Source organism: Notolabrus celidotus, chromosome 3 (genome assembly GCF_009762535.1).
Source record: "Notolabrus celidotus isolate fNotCel1 chromosome 3, fNotCel1.pri, whole genome shotgun sequence".
Lineage (NCBI taxonomy): Eukaryota > Metazoa > Chordata > Actinopteri > Labriformes > Labridae > Notolabrus > Notolabrus celidotus.
This window is the reverse complement of record NC_048274.1, coordinates 13,413,794-13,431,404: the sequence shown is the minus strand read 5'-3', so window position 1 is coordinate 13,431,404 and position 17,611 is coordinate 13,413,794. Positions and strand designations below refer to the sequence as shown.

General features: G+C 37.3%; 2 protein-coding genes across 2 annotated transcripts; one reads left to right on the top strand and one right to left on the bottom strand.

The window, feature by feature from the left end:
• Positions 1-1,536: 1,536 nt before the first annotated feature.
• LOC117809759 (cytochrome b5) lies at positions 1,537-7,674 on the top strand. The gene is made up of 5 exons (XM_034679255.1): positions 1,537-2,021; positions 3,599-3,727; positions 6,132-6,158; positions 6,262-6,293; positions 6,976-7,674. Exons 1-5 carry the CDS (start codon positions 1,812-1,814, stop codon positions 7,067-7,069), a joined length of 492 nt encoding a protein of 163 aa, XP_034535146.1. The 5' UTR covers positions 1,537-1,811; the 3' UTR covers positions 7,070-7,674.
• Positions 7,675-12,553: 4,879 nt separating this feature from the next.
• On the bottom strand, positions 12,554-17,290 carry zgc:162592 (uncharacterized protein LOC561993 homolog). The gene is made up of 2 exons (XM_034680054.1): positions 16,296-17,290; positions 12,554-13,975 (listed from the first exon to the last, which is right to left on the bottom strand). The coding sequence occupies exons 1-2, from the start codon at positions 17,089-17,091 to the stop codon at positions 13,686-13,688; spliced, it is 1,086 nt and encodes a 361-aa protein (XP_034535945.1). The 5' UTR covers positions 17,092-17,290; the 3' UTR covers positions 12,554-13,685.
• Positions 17,291-17,611: the final 321 nt, after the last annotated feature.

Genomic DNA, 17,611 nt, shown 5'->3' with positions numbered 1-17,611 from the left:
AAGGCCCCCCATCAGCAGTCACAGCAGAATTTATGTAAGCACTTATTCAAAATGTGAAAATATAGGGGACAGCATGTTTGCCATAAATTAATTAAGTTTTGCATTAATCCAATTAGTATCCCAAGTTATTAAAATAATGTCCCACAAGGTTCCCATGTTTGGAGGTAGAGTAGACCTGTACATCTACAGCCTCTAATAAAATGTTAAATTAAATACTGTATGAAATGTGTAAGAATATTTTTGCAAGGTGAATTAGATCAGGGGTTCCCAAAGTGTGGGTTGGGACCCCCTGGGGGGTCGCAGGACACAAATGGGGGGTCGTGAGATGTCTTCCAGAATGTTTGTTTTTTTTAATCTAAAAATTGTAAATCTTACCCATTATAGTAAAAAAAATTGATATAAATAGTCGCTATATTTGAAATAAAACCTTGAAAATAGAAAATGTAATGAGTTTTCTGCCTTTCTTTGTTGCCAGATGTGAACAGTTGATTACCAAAAGCATCAGTAGCAGTCGGTTAATTCATAACGGCACAGGAAACGCAGCCACATGCTCATATAGGAGGGCTAATTTTCTGCAGACCATTTAATGGCCCTTTTCCACTGGCCCGTCTTAGCCCTACTCTACTCGACTTGACTCGACTCTACTCGGTTTGTGTTCCGTTTCCACAGGCACGGTACCTCGCCGCAAAAGAGTACTGATGCTGTAAAAAATGGCATCAGTACTCTTTTGCTCTTCTTTTGCTTTCTTCTCTCGCTTGGCCTGCGACGAAAAAGGCCACAGACCAAGCAGCAAGTACATCATTGCCTCCATGTCCTCCATTGTTTGGGATTGTTGTGTTTGTGTAGCGTTCAAAATGACGTGAACGCGGTTACGCGCAGCTGTGTTATGACGACCCCGCCCACCGTGAGACGGTACTCGGGCTGGTGGAGAAGGTACCCAAACCGAGTAGAGTTGAGTCGAGTAGAGCCGAGTCGAGTCAAGTAGGGCTGGAACTGTATAGTGGAAAAGGGCCATAAATGAAGTCACATTAAATCACTTTGAGGGACAGTGTGGGTCTTTGGCACCCATATTTTGGGGGTCACAGGCTGAAAAGTTTGAGAGCCTCTGAACTAGATGACATTTGCTGCTTCACCTTGGAAGCCTTGGTTTAGGATTTCCAAGTGTTCACAAATTATTAAAATATTCCAGAAATATTTAGTTAATAAACTAGCATTTGCCAGCCCATTTTTAAGTTAAGCCATAGCTCATGAAGTAAATTGAATCGACTCAATATTTCATTACAGGTCTGCATTTAAAAAGGGACTATTTAAACAATTCAAAGTGTAACTCAAACCTATTAAAATAGTTGCCTCGTTTATAGTGCAAAATGATATTGTATGCGTATAAACAGCGCACCTCTTACAACCACTGCACATTTCCTGGTCTCATGATCATCAAGTGGTCGATTCTGATTGGTCCGCCATCTGAACGTCGCAGTCTCATTGGTCAGTTGTCATGTTTGTGCCGGATGGTGAAATAAAACACATGTCATTGGTCAGTTTCACATGTCTGCTGATGTGCCGGGTTGGGGTGTTTTTTGATTTCGTAACCCAACATTGTGTGGTCTTTGTATTGTAATACTTCTGTGTATGTTAACGCGTCTCTACTGTGATACACAGGACGTTTAAGGTCAACTTACCGCTAACTAACCTCATTCAAGCCGGTGGATAACGAATCAAGACGAAGCTTTAACCAGCTATACCACCGCATTACCTGGCTAACAGGAGCTAACGTCAGCTAGCTGATCTGTGCTGCTGAGCAGGCTCTGAGAATGGGTGAAGAAATCAACGATAACCTTCTAAACACAGGCAGCGAGCCTGATAATAACACCACCGAGGTGAAGGAGGAGGAGGTCTGCGAAACTGTAGAAGGTGGTGTCAAATATTACACATTAGAAGACATACGAATACATAACCTGAGCAACGATACATGGCTCATCATACACGACAAAGTATACGACATCACAACTTTCCTAGAAGAGGTAAGAAATGTTTTCAGTCAATTTCTACAATCTATATTGTGTTATTGTGGATTTAACATTGACGTTTTGACTTTCAGCCAGTGGATAACGTTAGCTACTGTCTGATTGGACTACAGCTACTTCCTGGAATTACAACACAGTTATTAGCCTTGTAAACTGAAGTCTGCTGAATGTCACCCACCATGTTTAGGCTGCTGATATGGAGCTGCAATCTCGAGTAACATCAGTTGTGTTTCTCATGTGAAACTCTTACCAACATTAATTATAAGCTAACGTTAGCATGGCTTACAGTAAACCGGCGGTCACCATTTTCATAACGTGGCTCCTCCTCAGGAGTAAACAAGACATGCATTGTTGAAACCATTACAACAGCAGAACTGTCCATCAATTAGTGATTGTAATCCATACGACAGCTGTAATGTTTGCTTATTGACAAAACTGTATACCAGAGATCATATCTCACTGGATGTGACTCTTCACCCATACAGCTGTGAGATAAGGATAAGCAGCAGTGCTAATGAGTGACGTGGTCGTGAGATGTGGCTTCAGCTAATTTGGGATCCTTTATTCAGATCCCCATTAGCTGCCACTAACGCAGCAGCTACTCTTCCTGGGGCCCACATACAAAAAACACAACATACAAAATATACATGAAATACAAAAACATAAAAATGCAACAAACAGCAAACATAAGAACAAAAAAATTCTACAAACATGAAACACAAGAACAGAAAAATGCTACAAACATGAAACATAAGAACACAAAAATGCTACAAATATGAAACAAGAACACAAAAATGCTTCAAACAGAGAATACAACAACTGAATATACTACAAATGTAAGTTACAACACCTAAAAATGCTACAAACATAAGATAGAAAAACTGAAAATGCTACAAACAGGAAACACAGGAACAGAAAAATGTTACAGAGAATACAACTGAATATACTACAAATGTAAGATACAACAACTGAAAATGCAACAAATAAAAGATAGAAAAACTGAAAATGCAACAAACAGGAAATACAGCAGCTAGAAATGCTACAAACAGTAATTGGTAAATTATTCTACAGTGTGATCTTCAACTTAACAGTACAACAGAGTAAATTCTTTTTTTAATACTCTATTATAATGACCAGGTAATTACAATGTAAAACGGCCATTTTTAGAGTCCCTCCCAACATTCATTTATCCAGAATTGTTGCTGTACCCACTTCTGACAAATGTACTTTTATTTTTTAACGAATATACAAAGTAAATAAATTAAATTTTAGATGCATATTGTAGCTTTGTATGTAACCTATAAAAGTCACAATCAGCACAGAAGCTGCATAACATTTTAATTCTCAACAGTTAAATAACTCAATATTACACAATAACAATAATGGAGTGGTAAGTTGCCTTCAACTTAAGGATCAGTGTACTTCCCGTTTTTTCCTCTGATGTCAAGTGTCGAGTATTTTCTTGGACTTAATTTAATAAAGCATTTAAATTGGCTGTGGGATTTTCAAGATGTGGTGCAACCTAAGAATTTAAGTCTCTCAAGAATCCTAATTATCCTGTGCTATGCTTTCAGCACCCTGGAGGGGAGGAGGTTTTGTTGGAGCAGGCGGGTTCAGATGCCACAGAGAGTTTCGAGGATGTAGGTCATTCCACGGATGCCAGAGAGATGCTGGAGCAATACTTCCTCGGGGAGGTTCACATGGTAAGATACGGCCTCTAGTACCCCTGAAAGACCGAATGTTATACCTTTTGTATCTTAATAATTTAAACTTTTTAAAGTCATGTAATCTAAATTGAAGCTTTATAAACGGGTCATTGACAAATAAGTCTCAAAAACTTTTTTTTAAGTATTTCCAGAATGGTCACAATGCATATTTTTGTGTCTTGAATAATGTGTTCTAACAAGGCTTGTATGTTAAACAGCTTTTTGAAGTGTTTCAATATTTTTTTTTACCCTTTTCTTAACTTGAACACCCAAAAAATGTCAGGTGGCGCAACCAGATATTTGTCAAAATATATGTACTTACCTATCATTTATTCTAACTGAAGACTTTAGTAAGTATCCCTTAGAGTGGTTACAGTGCTTTACACATTTGTATTTTGTGAGTATATTTTTATTTACAATATATTAGGATTTTTGCATTCTATTTGCCAGGTTTAAAATATAATTTTTACAGTTTTAGGTTGGTTGTACCACCTGACATGGAAAGTGTTACCGTCCACCTATAAGTTGATAAAGGCTTTTCTATTATTATTTAAGAGACATCTACAAACCTTTTAACTCAGCCATGACAATTAGTTGGGGTCCTCTGAGTGATTTCATATGTTGAAGTCCATTATTACTACTTACTTTAAAAATAAAAGCTCCATGAGTACTGTGGTGCCGCCCTGACATTTGAGAACATGTAAATTGCCAGGCAAAAGTTTTTAAATAACCTTAGGTGCCTTTAAACTATTGATATTCATGAAATTATGTTTATTTCAAAGCTCTTATATGTAAAAGCATGCCATGGTGTTTTAACTTGAATTTATTATTATTATTAAAATACATTCTGTATAGTGTTTTAAGTCAGTTCACTTGCTCGGACAGTTGCGCCACCTGACATTTTCAGGGTTTGAGATACTTCAAAATAAAATAAATCTCAATATTTGTATGTACTGAAATTCTATTTAAAATAAGCAGATTTTATAGAATCAATTGATGTATGTCTTGAAAATAACTAATTATTTCAAAAGAAAATAATGGATTCGGACACAAAAATATGCACGTCATGTCAATCACCCACACACATGGATCATTTAAACTAATCAGATTCACAGGTTCTCTTGGAGAAATTAGTTTGCTGTGGTATACCGTTTCACAAAATGCACCTTGGAGACACCAGGTGATGCACTGCCGAAATTCTACTCTACTCAGACTTCTCTAATCATAGGAGTGATAACTGTAAGATAAACCTGTTTGTATGTACATAAAGAGACATTTGTTTTAAGAACGTAATTGAGAACCTATCCTTTAACTCAGAGAGAACAGAAGAGTTGCCCCTCCTACAGCAAACAGAGAACGGTGACAGAGAGTTAGACAAAACAATAAAGATAGTTTAAAGATATCTTAAGTGGTGTAATTTGTACATTTAAAATGTGAAGTATTCTAGTTGGGGACTGATAATTATCATTTTAAATTGTCATAGTAGAACGTGCCTTTGCATGTGTTAGAATTGATGAAGTGTTGACCAAAAAGCTGTTTCGCATCCCCCCATAAAACGCCACAAAGAACAGCTTAATATATACAGTGGGGCAAAAAAGTATTTAGTTAGCCACTGATTTTGCAAGTTCTCCTACTTAGAAAGATGAGAGAGGTCTGTAATTTTCATCAGAGGTACACTTCAACTATGAGAGACAAAATGAGAAAAAAAATCCAGGAAATCACATTGTAGGATTTTTAAAGAATTTATTTGTAAATTATGGTGGAAAATAAGTATTTTGGTCAATAACAAAAGTTCAACTCAATACTTTATAACATAACCTTTGTTGGCAATGACAGAGGTCAAACGTTTCCTGTAAGTCTTCACCAGGTTTGCACACACTGTAGCTGGCATTTTACAAATAAATTCTTTAAAAATCCTACAATGTGATTTCCTGGATTTTTTTTCTCATTTTGTCTCTCATAGTTGACGTGTACCTCCTGATGAAAATTACAGACCTCTCTCATCTTTCTAAGTGGGAGAACTTGCAAAATCAGTGGCTGACTAAATACTTTTTTGCCCCACTGGAGTCACATCCAGTCAAGTGGCTTCAACCTTCCTCAAAGGAACATATGCTTTTGTGGTTATCAGCTGAATAATATCTAAACCAGTCATCGTTTTCTCACATTTGGAAAATTAAAGTTGTATGAGCGCTCATGGTGTTACAGTGATTGTAACGTGTCAAACAACAAGATGAGTCATTGGTCTATGCTTGCTTTAAACACTTCAGCTGAGCGTCTGCAGGCAACCTGCTGCATTCTTATTGAATTTGAATACTGACTTGTCAATGAGTGTCATCATTTGTGTTAGTAACCTTGTGAAGACAGTAAAACCTTTTGATTTATTGTTTTTGTTTTTTTGCAGGATGACAGACAGAAGAAGGAGGAAAAGGTAAAAAAGTATAATGAAAATAGAAACAACTTTTGTTTTTGTTACTCAATCATATAACATATTTTTTTAATCCCTCTTGTCCTTCTTTTTTTTCCTGTTAAAGGATTCTCAAAACTCAGATTCAGGAGAGTCCAGGTGAGTCATCATGATGAACTTTTTGAGCAAGTCTTGTTGTTTACTGTTTTAAATTTCCTGTTCATGTGCACCAAAAGTTGTTGAATAGCATTTAATGTAGGCAGTGTCAGTATAAATTGGAATATAACCCCTGAACCAGAGTAATGCTAACCAGCGCTGACATGTGGAAGTTAACCTGCAGGTCAACTAGTTTGACTGTTTTTCTGCAGACCCTGCGTTCCCATGTTTAGCTGTGTTGAAAATAATGGTTCTGGATGCAATATTAGCCTGGTGGTGAAGGTTTCCTGCTCTTTCTAATGTCCTGTATTTTCTGGATAAAAGTGTTTAAGCCCCAAAAATATATCTTAAAAAAACAAATAAATATTGTGTGCTCAATTGTGAATGTTTTCTTACCTTTTGATTGTCGGGTTAGTTGCAATTTAAATTTCAGTCTAAACAACGAGGAGATTAGTCGCGTCGGAACATCCCTACTTGTGAGACACTTACAGTTTGTGTAGATTTTGGCATCTCCTGGGGTCAAAGTGAAAAACAATATCTCTTTCCTGATATTTTCCTGTTAAGGACATACATTATAATAACACGTTGTTGGGTGATTTGTAACTCTTATTTTATGCTACTGTGTTTTTTCTCTTATCATTTCTGTGGTTCAAAACATTAATATGCCATACTTTGTTTTTCCCAGCACTTCCTGGTCCACATGGTTGGTACCAGCTATCCTCGCCACTGTTGTCGGCGTCATATATCGCTTCTACACGTTGGAACACAAGTCCTCCTGAGTGCTGGCATCCGGTTGTCGTCTCATTCTTTTCATCTGGAGGCCTTGAAATGTTTGACCAAAACCTCCTGACACTTAAGGCACACAGGAGTGCGTCCTCTGCAGTGAGAGACGGAGGGGAGCAGTTTGATAAAGTGCTTTTGTCTATGTCCGTCTACATAAGGTGCATCAAATAGACAGTCAGGCAGAGACTTTATTAAATTGTCTGCCTTCAGTTTTCTTGTGTTTCACTATGCCTGTTGTTATGATAATGTTCTTTAACTTAAACTTTCATATGCATTTGACCCAGTTTGGTCTCTGTTTGTTCATAACCTGTCTTCGTCCATAGAGAGAGTTTTTATTATTATCCTGATAGGCATTCACCATTCTTCAACAGATATTACACTATGGACAAAATTGAAACATTGAAGGAGAAGTCAGTATGCAAGTGGTCATGGAATCATGTAATAGTAAACAGTGAAAAGTACTTTAACACTGAAAATAAAACAAGTTAGTTTGAATAAAGAGAAACTTTACTGCTGCCTAAATCTGAATAAGAATCATGACCCTTCCTGCACTCCTTACTGCACAGTTCCTGTGTTCGCTTGATTAAATGTGTAATTTTGTTGTTTGTCCATTTTTTTCTAATGATATTATCTTAGTGTCTTGCCTCTTAGTGCATATTCGAAAATAGTAGTATATTATATCGTATTAGTGATTATTTAAGGCAGAATGTTTCCCCCGTTTCTGCAGTTAAAATTGAAGATTAAAATGGTCTATATTCTTAAAAAACTGCTCACTAGATGACAAAAAATTAATAATGTACCTGTTAACAGTAATAGAACAATATTTTATTATCCCGATGTACCAGCTGAAGGAGCAAGGAGAGCTGTCATTTGATTGTTCTATTTTTAAACTTCATTGTTCGTTAAAATGCCGTTTGTTAACTGATGATTTTTCACATCTTTGATTTGTTTGCGGTGCATCTTTATTTATTGTTGTGGGTGAATAGCAAGGAAACTGACACTGGAGTGTTTGAACTTTATTATCAAACAAAGTCAGCTTATTGTTATCAAAGCCATAGTTTGTCACCATACATGTGAAACAACTTAATGATAACATTTTCAAAAATACTCTGAAATATTTCATATTATTATTCAAATGTTCAACGGCAAAGAATATGAATTTGAAGTCTGTTTACCACCTGTAAGTGCACGAAAGCTCAAAGTTTCTGAATATAACTTGCTGCTATTTTCATGTGACTATAATATTTCCTTGCAGATGCATCTTTTCATTGGTCGACTTTTAATAAATGTGTCATCTCTTTAAATTTTATCTGCCATTTCCTGTCATCAAATGTCTGAATAAAGTTTATCTTATAAAACCTAACTTGCACGTAATTGGTTTACTGTGTAAGCAATATTTTGTGCCTTGTATACAGCATATTTAAAATTATGTAACTTATTTTTTTTTTAAGTCATATTTTTGGCCTTTTTGCCTTTATTGATAGGACAGCTGAAGAAAGACAGGAAATGTGGGGAGTAGTGAGCGGGGGAAGATATGCAGGAAATGGTCGAATGGCCAGGAATCGAACCGGCGACCCCTGCGACGAGGACTGTAGCCTCAGTATGTACCATTCTTATAACATTTATAATGTTTGTCAATTACCAGACAAATACAAGAAGTTTATTTGCTGGAACAGAAATCAGTTATATTGGGTACAAGGAAAAGGGTCCAAAGCATATAAAGGATTGTTCTATCAACACCCAACAGAGCTCCGAGTCATCACTTTCATGCAGTCAATAGTCATTAGATTAGGCAGCTATGGTAAAAGGATGCTCCTCGTAACCTCACAGCCTTGTGTTCTGTGTGGTCAAAGCTGTTTCATCACTACATCATTCTTTATACATCTGACTGTCTCTGTTTGAATACTATCACAACTGTTTGTGTTTATTAATATTCAGAGTAGTTCTCCTTTCACATTTAGATACTTCTGAACACAAACAATGGACATACATTTATTACAGCAAAAACAGCAGAGTAAGTCCATTTGCATTGATTTGCAATGAGCCAAATGATTGACTGGCGTCCTCGTACCTAAGTTGAGTATTTTCACCATTATGGTTTATTGTAATGATGCACAAAAAAAGCTTGTGGTGAGGTAATTACATTTATATATATTTTTTTTATCTCTAAGCTATTTGTATTTCTGAGGTAATTATTCCATAATGCAAAACCAACACACAGTGATTAACACTTGAGTCCTGCATATGCCTGCTCCTCTCAGATGCTTCTCCTGTGGAGAGAAGCAGTAAGCAGTGATTGAAATTAAAGCCTTTCCATCTGCAACCTCTACAAGAGCCCTCACAGTGCAGAGTGCTCATGGGCAGCAGAAAGCACAAATCAACATATATTGTTTCCTTCTTGTTAATCAAAAGGGAAAGTCACTGCGACTGGATATCTTCCAGTTACACAAATAGATGAATTGTTGGGAAGAAGAAAATTGTGAAGCTTACCAAAAAAGAAAAAAACCTGAGTATTTGAACGAGGTTCTTCAATTTATATTAGCAGCAACTCATTACAATACAAAAACAAACTGTGGGAAATACTGATTGACACAGAAACCACACAATGGTTGAATATAATACCAACAGCCACTACAAGCACTAAGAAATCCTATATTTTTACCTATAAAGTAGGTCCTTCTTTTTTTTATGACACAATACTTAGTCAAAACACAAGGTGGCACTACAACCTTAAGGTTTTTACTTGTATGTCATTATATTTGGACTCAACCGGAAACAGACAAAATACATGTATATATTAAGAGGTCTAATCTGACTTGTACACCCACACAAATAAATTCATCAGTGTTTTGCTCCAGGTTTTCATGGCTATGAAACACCCTACACACACACACGTAACTCAAGTCTGTCACACATGGTAGAAAGAACATTATGCAACAAAGAAAGACAACCTGTACTATTGTATGTGTGATAAATGGATCTGTTGGTTTTTTTCAGACATCTAGAACAACAGATTAACATAATTTGAAATTAAAAGCTTTTACATTTATGCATAATCTGTTTAACCAAAACTGTTAAAGTTGTTATTTATACTCCAGTTGCAGATAATCTCTCACTTTTTGAGCCCAAAAAGATGCAGTCATTGGCCATTTTACAGTCATGTCAGTCTCTGATCCAAATTAGGATCAGAGAATGTTGCGCTCTCATATGATGCAGCATTTTCAAATATGTGGGAGTACATGAAGCCCTCACACAGACATCCTCCCCCATGACTGAATTGCCTGTCATTTCTACCAGCACTGATCCTTGAGGAGGGCTGAGGCTGCTAATGCACATCACTCCAGTGTCCTGGGAGACCTGAGAGGCAGAAATCTCAGACAGCTGGAAAAACACTTATGGACTCTGCAGGAATAAACATGATCTCCGCAAAGTGCTCTGATTCAGATGAAAGGGTCACCTGTTCATGGAAAACATAATCTGTGCATTTAGTGTTGCATGGGAAAATGTTTAAAATCAAATTCATTGTTTTTGTACACATGGTATGAGAGCAGAGAAACACCTGCATCCAGAGATCCAGTGTTCAGAGGGAATCCCAGGGTGCTTGTGCAGCTCTAAAAACAGCCTAAAAGGTTCACCAAAAACACTCATACACACAGCAGGAACATTTCTAACTTTACTTGAGTCCTGTAGGAGTTGGACCCATGAAAGGAATCAATTTTACTCAAGATATTTCTGTCGAATTCACTTCCTCTTTCTTGCAGAGTTATGCTTTTAAACCAAGGATACTAAATTGGGAACAAATCACATCATAGCACATACAGTATATGGAGAGGTTGGTGTTATTTATCTTAAACCTTGATCACTTCAAATGTATTCTTGTGCAAGTATTTCACTTCAGAACAAGTTGTTTTCCTTATTTGCATTTACATACACAGTTTTTCTTCTTTCTTCAGCAGAAACACAATCCATTGATTTTGTGCATTTTTATTATTCAGAGGCCAAGGTATCAAATTCTAATCTTCAGATTTTTTTCATAAAAGGTCTTTTGACCCTTACCCTTGACTTGGCCTGTTATCTAACATAGCATTTGTTTAGTATTGAACAGAATCCAGTTGAAGTTATTCCCCAAAAGACACTTTATCAGATGTGCAACTGGAGAAAAAGCGAAGAGAAAACATTACCAAGATGCAATAACGTTGAATATTTGTGCCCAGAATAATTTAATATTATGCAACAGTCAGAGGTCTGGTGCTAATAAACATATTTATATCTGACGCACTTCAAAATGGTCTACTGGCATCTGTAATGCTTGCTTAAGTGTCAGACAAAACATATAATTTAGGAGACTTTCAGTTTACAGAAATTGTTTTTTGGAACTGCAAACTAAGCCAGCTGCAAAATCATGCAAAGCCACATACTGTACCTCCAGTTGTGTAATGACCTCTTAGTCATATCATCGCTAGACTTTTTAAATGCAGGGTTTTTAAATTTCAGTTTTATAATAAACGGTCATAAAGTTGTAGATCTGCCAATACATTCAATTTAAATTGTTTTTATGCCACAATCAAACACATTCTGTGGCTCACTACAAAACAGCATTGATACTGTAAGCTGAGCTTAAATATGTACGCAGATGAGAAAACCACTGGATTTAAGGACAAGCCTTGTTCCAATGCGTATCAAGGAAATGTTGCAAGCTGCTCTACAGTGTGCCTTTGTGCAGGTCTATTCTGTTCTTAAAAAACTTGTGACCAAGAACATCCTCGAATGACAGAACATTGGGCCTCATTCACGAACAGTGCGTACGCATGAATACGTGCTTAAACTGTGCGTACGAACGTTTGAAGCACAAATCTGGGATTCATCAATATTCTTACTTGAATTTGTTCTTACACTACGAACAAATTTAGAACTTCCTCAGACCATGCATACGCACAAATGATGATGACCAACTTTCTCAGAAAATGTAAACACATACCCTTTTAACTAAATGCATGACAAATTTAAACTACTTTCAGTAAAAGAAAAAAAAGCCAGATGACTGTCATATAGCCATCTAGCAAAAAGAAAGGCAGAAAACTCATCACATTTTCTATTTTCAAGGTTTTATTTCAAGTTTAGCTACTATTTTTGTCGATATTTTTTTTCTTATTATAATGGGTAAAATGTACTATTTTAGACAACTTTTTAAAAAAAATTCTGGAAAACGTCTCACAACCCCCACTTTGGGAACCCCTGCTCTGAGGAAACAGATGGCTAGTTGGTGAGAAGATTTTTTTGTTTGATTTAGATTAAGTCTCTAGTCATCTTATTTTATGCGCAGAGTAAGAACATTTCTACACATGTATTAGTGAATGAGGCCCATTATGAGTAAATCAATTTAGTAGATCAACCCTGTAATTTAACATCATTAAACTTCTGTGATTCAAAGATTATATTCTTACTTCTGACATACATGTTGAGACCTAAAGTCTGACACAATCAAAGGCATAATACTTTATTTCATTTATAATCCATACACCAATCATTTTCAAACATTCTTCCATCTTTTTTAAAATTTAGATTTTAGAAACAACAAAACATTTTCTGTATAAAGTTTGACATTATTCTATATAATCTAGTAGATATCCTTGTGAAGCTCAACACATTGAAGTTACTCTGACAAGTTTATCCGGATGTTACCATGCAGCAGCTTAAAGCTAAAATAAGTTGTATAAAATATCTCTTACCATAACAGTTCAATTGACTCAGAGACCGAGGACAAGCATTTCCAAGGTAAATTCATCCTTTTGTAGAAGAAATTGAAGAAATATTATGGACTTAATATCTCAAAATAAACAACCACAGTTGCCTGAGTTACCCAAGTTATCTGTTGCCAGCATAAATGTAGTGACCTTTCTACAGTGTAGCTGCTTAATTACTTTCCTCCTTGCATAAACTGAAATGCTGTGACTTAAAGGTTAACTTCTCCCTGCTGTTATATGCCAAGGTCTGTGACTCAGAGTTTAAACTGAAGACGAGATTGATGCATTAAATCCTTCAAAGTGCTCATAATCAGATAGTGATGTTAGCTCACAAATGTCTCGTATGAAAAGAGGTATGATTACCTGTTTCTTCTGAATCAATTTACTAATCTCAGACGCTTGAAGTGAAATATGTTGACTAAAGCAACAAGGCTGAATGTGTAAAAGCTGACACTGTTAAAAGACTCATCTGCAGAATAAAGGGAAACATTTCTGGGTCACAGACAAGGTTGATGGCTGACTATAAAACAACTAAAATGGTGGTTTAAGAGACTGTCTTTGACAGAAAATCAAGTCCTGGCAATGTTGTGTGCTCAAATAAAACAAAAAGTCTGAATAAGTTATAAACTGAGCCTGCGTTACAGTATGAAAATTGATAAAAGGAAATAAAAATAAGAAAAATATACAATAATCAATTTACCTTAAATTATAATGATAGACTATACAGTGGTTGTTTTACATTCTTGCCATCATAACCTGTTTCTGTATCAACCCATCTGACCGCTTACTCTGGATATCTTGCATAGGGATATGTTTAGCAGCCCAGCAAGCCTCCTTGTCCTTCCCCATGCCAGAGGTAATCTTTCCCCTAAGCCAGGCTCAACAGTGTGCAGGTGGATGATACACTGGAGGACCGCTCATGAACATTGTTGTTGTTAACTCCTGACACAAACTGAGTCTTTGAAGAGTCGCAGAACCCAAGGGAGATGGACAGTTTGGGGCAGACGGCCGTGGCAAGCCTCTGGAGGACGAGTCTGAACTTTTTTCGGAAGCTTCGGTTTATCCAGAAGTAGAAGATGCAGTTGAGGAAACCATTGGATGTTGGCAGCCAGACCACGACAAATTCAACCCACTCTGGTATGCTGCTTCCTGAGACCGCTGCAGGGCAAGAGGCGTGACAACAACAGTTAACAGCAGCTTCTAAATAAGAATAAGAAAAGTGCTTGACCTTTCCTATAGACCTCTCAATCACAGAGTCATAAATGAAAAAATGTTACAGCTAGGGTTGCTTTATGATCATTTTAAGCCTATAAATTGATTTATTTATTTTTAAAACCATAGATGAGCATATAAAGCATCAATGGATAATAAAACATGAAAACTCACCCCTGAGATGTAAGCCTTCCCCCTGAGAGCAATGATATACAGCCACCAGCTTAACATTTATGGTCTGGATATAAAAGCACTAAATTAGCCGATAGATTTGGTGGAGTGGCAGAAACCACTCTGCAGTGACGCTCACCAGCGTTTGGACAGCAGCACACTTTGAAGTTTCTGTTAAGGCTGTCAGCTTCATTTTGTAGGGATTTTCAGCCATATCAGATGAATTAAAGCCCTCTTTAGAATAAGGTCTTCATGTCTAAAAATATTCAGCTGTGACACCATTTTCATTCTTCATTACTCTGAGACAGCACACGCTCGGGGTAAATGAGGAAAAGTAAAAAAAGATTTGAGTCATAACACTGGCCTAGAATCAGTGTATTCATGCCAAAAAGCACACAATTAACTACGACAGCTATTTCAGCACACCAAAAGAGACATCTGTATTGAGGGTAAAGCCAGTAAATATATATTTGTAAAACCAAATTAATTAACCTCAGGTATTAACACACCTTCTTTTGAGTTTTTATTGACTAAAGCATTAAAATACTGTAACTTCAGCAAACAATCATTGAACTTTGACATACTATGTAGTTTTAAATAAACTTGTCAGACTGCTTGAAATTAAAACCCCATTAACAAAGATGACACCACAGTTACTATATGTGACTACATTCATTACACACTCACTCTAAAATCCTACAGTCACTAAGATCAACAGGTACTCTGTATTATTAAAGAACCTGGCTTCGCTACAAGTGTTTTATGAGCAGTATTCACAGATTCAATTCAGTGCATCAGCAGTACGTATGACTTGCAATGTTTGCCAGTCTTTTCATTGTAGTGCGCATCAAAACAACTTGCCTAGATAATTCTATGATTGTTATATCGATGAAGGATCAGAGACATACATACATCAACTGCAGAGGAATGAAGTAGTCAATTCTTAGAGAAATAGAAGTGGCTTTTTGAGGCAATATTTTTTATATTCTAAGATTGGATCACAGTTTGCAATTTTCACTGCTTTTTGAACACTTACTCTGGGAAGTAATAAGTAAGTAAATATTTCAGATACATGTGGTACATGGGTGGATTTGGCACATCACTATTAGCTAAGCAGGTAAATGTTGACTTTTATCTAGGGTTGCCAACTGTCCCGTATTAGCTGGGACATCCTGTATATTGGGCTAAATTGGTTTGTTTCATACGTGATCTCAATTGTCCTGTATATTGACTATTAACTCTTGTAAATACGGCAGACTACACTCTATAGATCCTAGATCAGCTAAAACGGCAGTGGCAGATCATGTGCCAATCACACCGCCTGTCATCTTATCACAGGCCCCCTCACAAGCATCAGTTGTATACAGGGTAAATACGCCAAGTCCTGCAAAAAAGTTTGGAGAGGATTTTCTCTTTGATGGCCATTAATTGGTCAGACACAAGAAACAGATGCAGCACAGAGCTGATCAAAAATGAACTTCAAAAATCTGTAAACTGTGACTTGTCATGTAAGGACTTCTCTCTGGCTGTGCAAACGGACAAAAGACTGCTTGAGTCAGTCAAGAGCAGCAAAAAGTATCCATGGAAAAAGTACATTTGGTGAGTCTTACTCCTCTTTTGCATTCAACTTTTCTTTTTCCTGTTTTGATGTAAACATGCATCATGTGGTTTCTTTGAGGTTTATTCATATGAGGTTACATTATGATACAGTAAGGGTTAAAGGGGATATAGGCCTAAACACTTTCTGCATTTCCAGTTGAATCAGAATCAGAATATACGCTGAATTCACACACCATGCTCACACCACCATGGCACCTCTTATTTGTTAGTGAGAAAGTTTGCAACCCTACTTTTACCAGAATGCCAGGGGTGCTGCACTATGTGAGAAAGCCTTAGACATAAATCCATCATCTTCTTTGTTTAAACATTCCTCAAATAGGCCCTTATAATCAGGTTACTGTATGAAAGATTTCCCAAAGTAGTGTCAAAAGGATAATTATAGAAGTAATGGGATCAAATATGGCATGCCCATCTTTTATCTTCCCCCCTCACAGCAGTGTGTTTAAATGTGTATTCTAAATGATTTAGTGCTTACCATTGTAGATCATAGCAGCCATACAAGGTGTCCAACAGGTGTAGTAGGCTGCCATCACAGGCACGAGCACCCTGGAGGCCACGTTCTGCCTGCTGCGACGCGCACAGTCATATTTGCGCAGTTTAAGTCTCTGTCTCTTTGCTGCACACCACACTCTCAGGTTGGCGTATGTCATGATGATGGAGCAAGGGAAGAATATAACACACGTCAAGCTTAGGGAGTATCCAACGTTTGTGTCGTAGGATGGATTGCAGACCAGTGAGGCCGTAGAGAAGTGAACCTCGATGATGCCACCTGGGATTGAAATTGGCGACAGGAAGAATGGAGGGAAGCACCAGGCGCAGGCAATCAGGAGCAGGGCCCTTCTTCTGGTCATCAGAGAGGAGTACTGCAGCGGGTAAAATACCGCAATGTACCTCTCCAGGCTTATCGTGGCCAGTGTGTACATGCAGGTGGAGTAGACTGTAGCATTGCAAAAGGCCACAACGTGACACAGAACATCTGGGCCCTCAGTGTAGTCCTTCAGCAGACTCACATACAGATTCAGGGGCATGACCAGCAGTCCAAACGCAGAGTCTGCAGCAGTGAGAGAGAGCAGAAAGTACCGAGAGTTTCTTGACCATCCAGCCACTGAAGAAGTAATAACCATGAGGACTGCAACGTTCCCCACAGTGATCATCACGCCCAGGACGATTATCATGCTGACTTTGACTGACCGGTGAGTGAGCTCGTGGATTTGCAGGAGGTCAACATCTGACAGGTTGGAGTCGCCAGGTGTAGAGTAGTTTGAAAACATTTTTTTCTCTTTTACAGAAGCATGAGTGCAGCCAAAATATACAGCACATGGAGAAAAGCTGGGTTTTTAGACATCTTAAGTGAGTAAAAAAGTAGCCCATAAGTAGAGACATGGGGTCACATTTTAGAGCAGAGCGGCAGCAGCTTGTAGACTGTCAGCCAAACAATTAGCAGCACACCTGGTGCAATTAGTGCTGAGGGCTAACCGTCTACTTCTCTTATCCTCCAGTGGTATCAAAATAAAGTGTCAGTTTAATTGCAGATATTTTTTCCTATGGTATATCTAAATAGTGTTTTCAAATATGTTCATATATAAAGTTTAAACATGAAGTTCAACAAATAACTTTTTTATTTAGGCCTTGTAGATTTAGGTACTTTATCCTCACCCTCACCCACATACAGTCTACACTACCTGTCAAAAGTTTGGAAACACCTTCTCATTCAAGGGTTTGTATTTATTTTAATTATTTGAAACACTGTAGATTTATACCAACAATATCAAAACTATGAAAGAACATATA

What these genes read in the sequence shown, in the direction of transcription:
- LOC117809759 (XM_034679255.1), top strand. Translation starts at nt 1,812, where the DNA reads ATGGGTGAAGAAATCAACGATAACCTTCTAAACACAGGCAGCGAGCCT. An exon ending in TCCTCGGGGAGGTTCACATG is followed by an intron (nt 3,728 to 6,131) that starts GTAAGATACGGC and finishes GTTTTTTTGCAG; the next exon opens with GATGACAGACAGAAGAAGGA. An exon ending in TCAGATTCAGGAGAGTCCAG is followed by an intron (nt 6,294 to 6,975) that starts GTGAGTCATCAT and finishes TGTTTTTCCCAG; the next exon opens with CACTTCCTGGTCCACATGGT.
- zgc:162592 (XM_034680054.1), bottom strand. Translation starts at nt 17,091, where the DNA reads ATGTTTTCAAACTACTCTACACCTGGCGACTCCAACCTGTCAGATGTT. An exon ending in GGCTGCTATGATCTACAATG is followed by an intron (nt 13,976 to 16,295) that starts GTAAGCACTAAA and finishes CTTGCCCTGCAG; the next exon opens with CGGTCTCAGGAAGCAGCATA.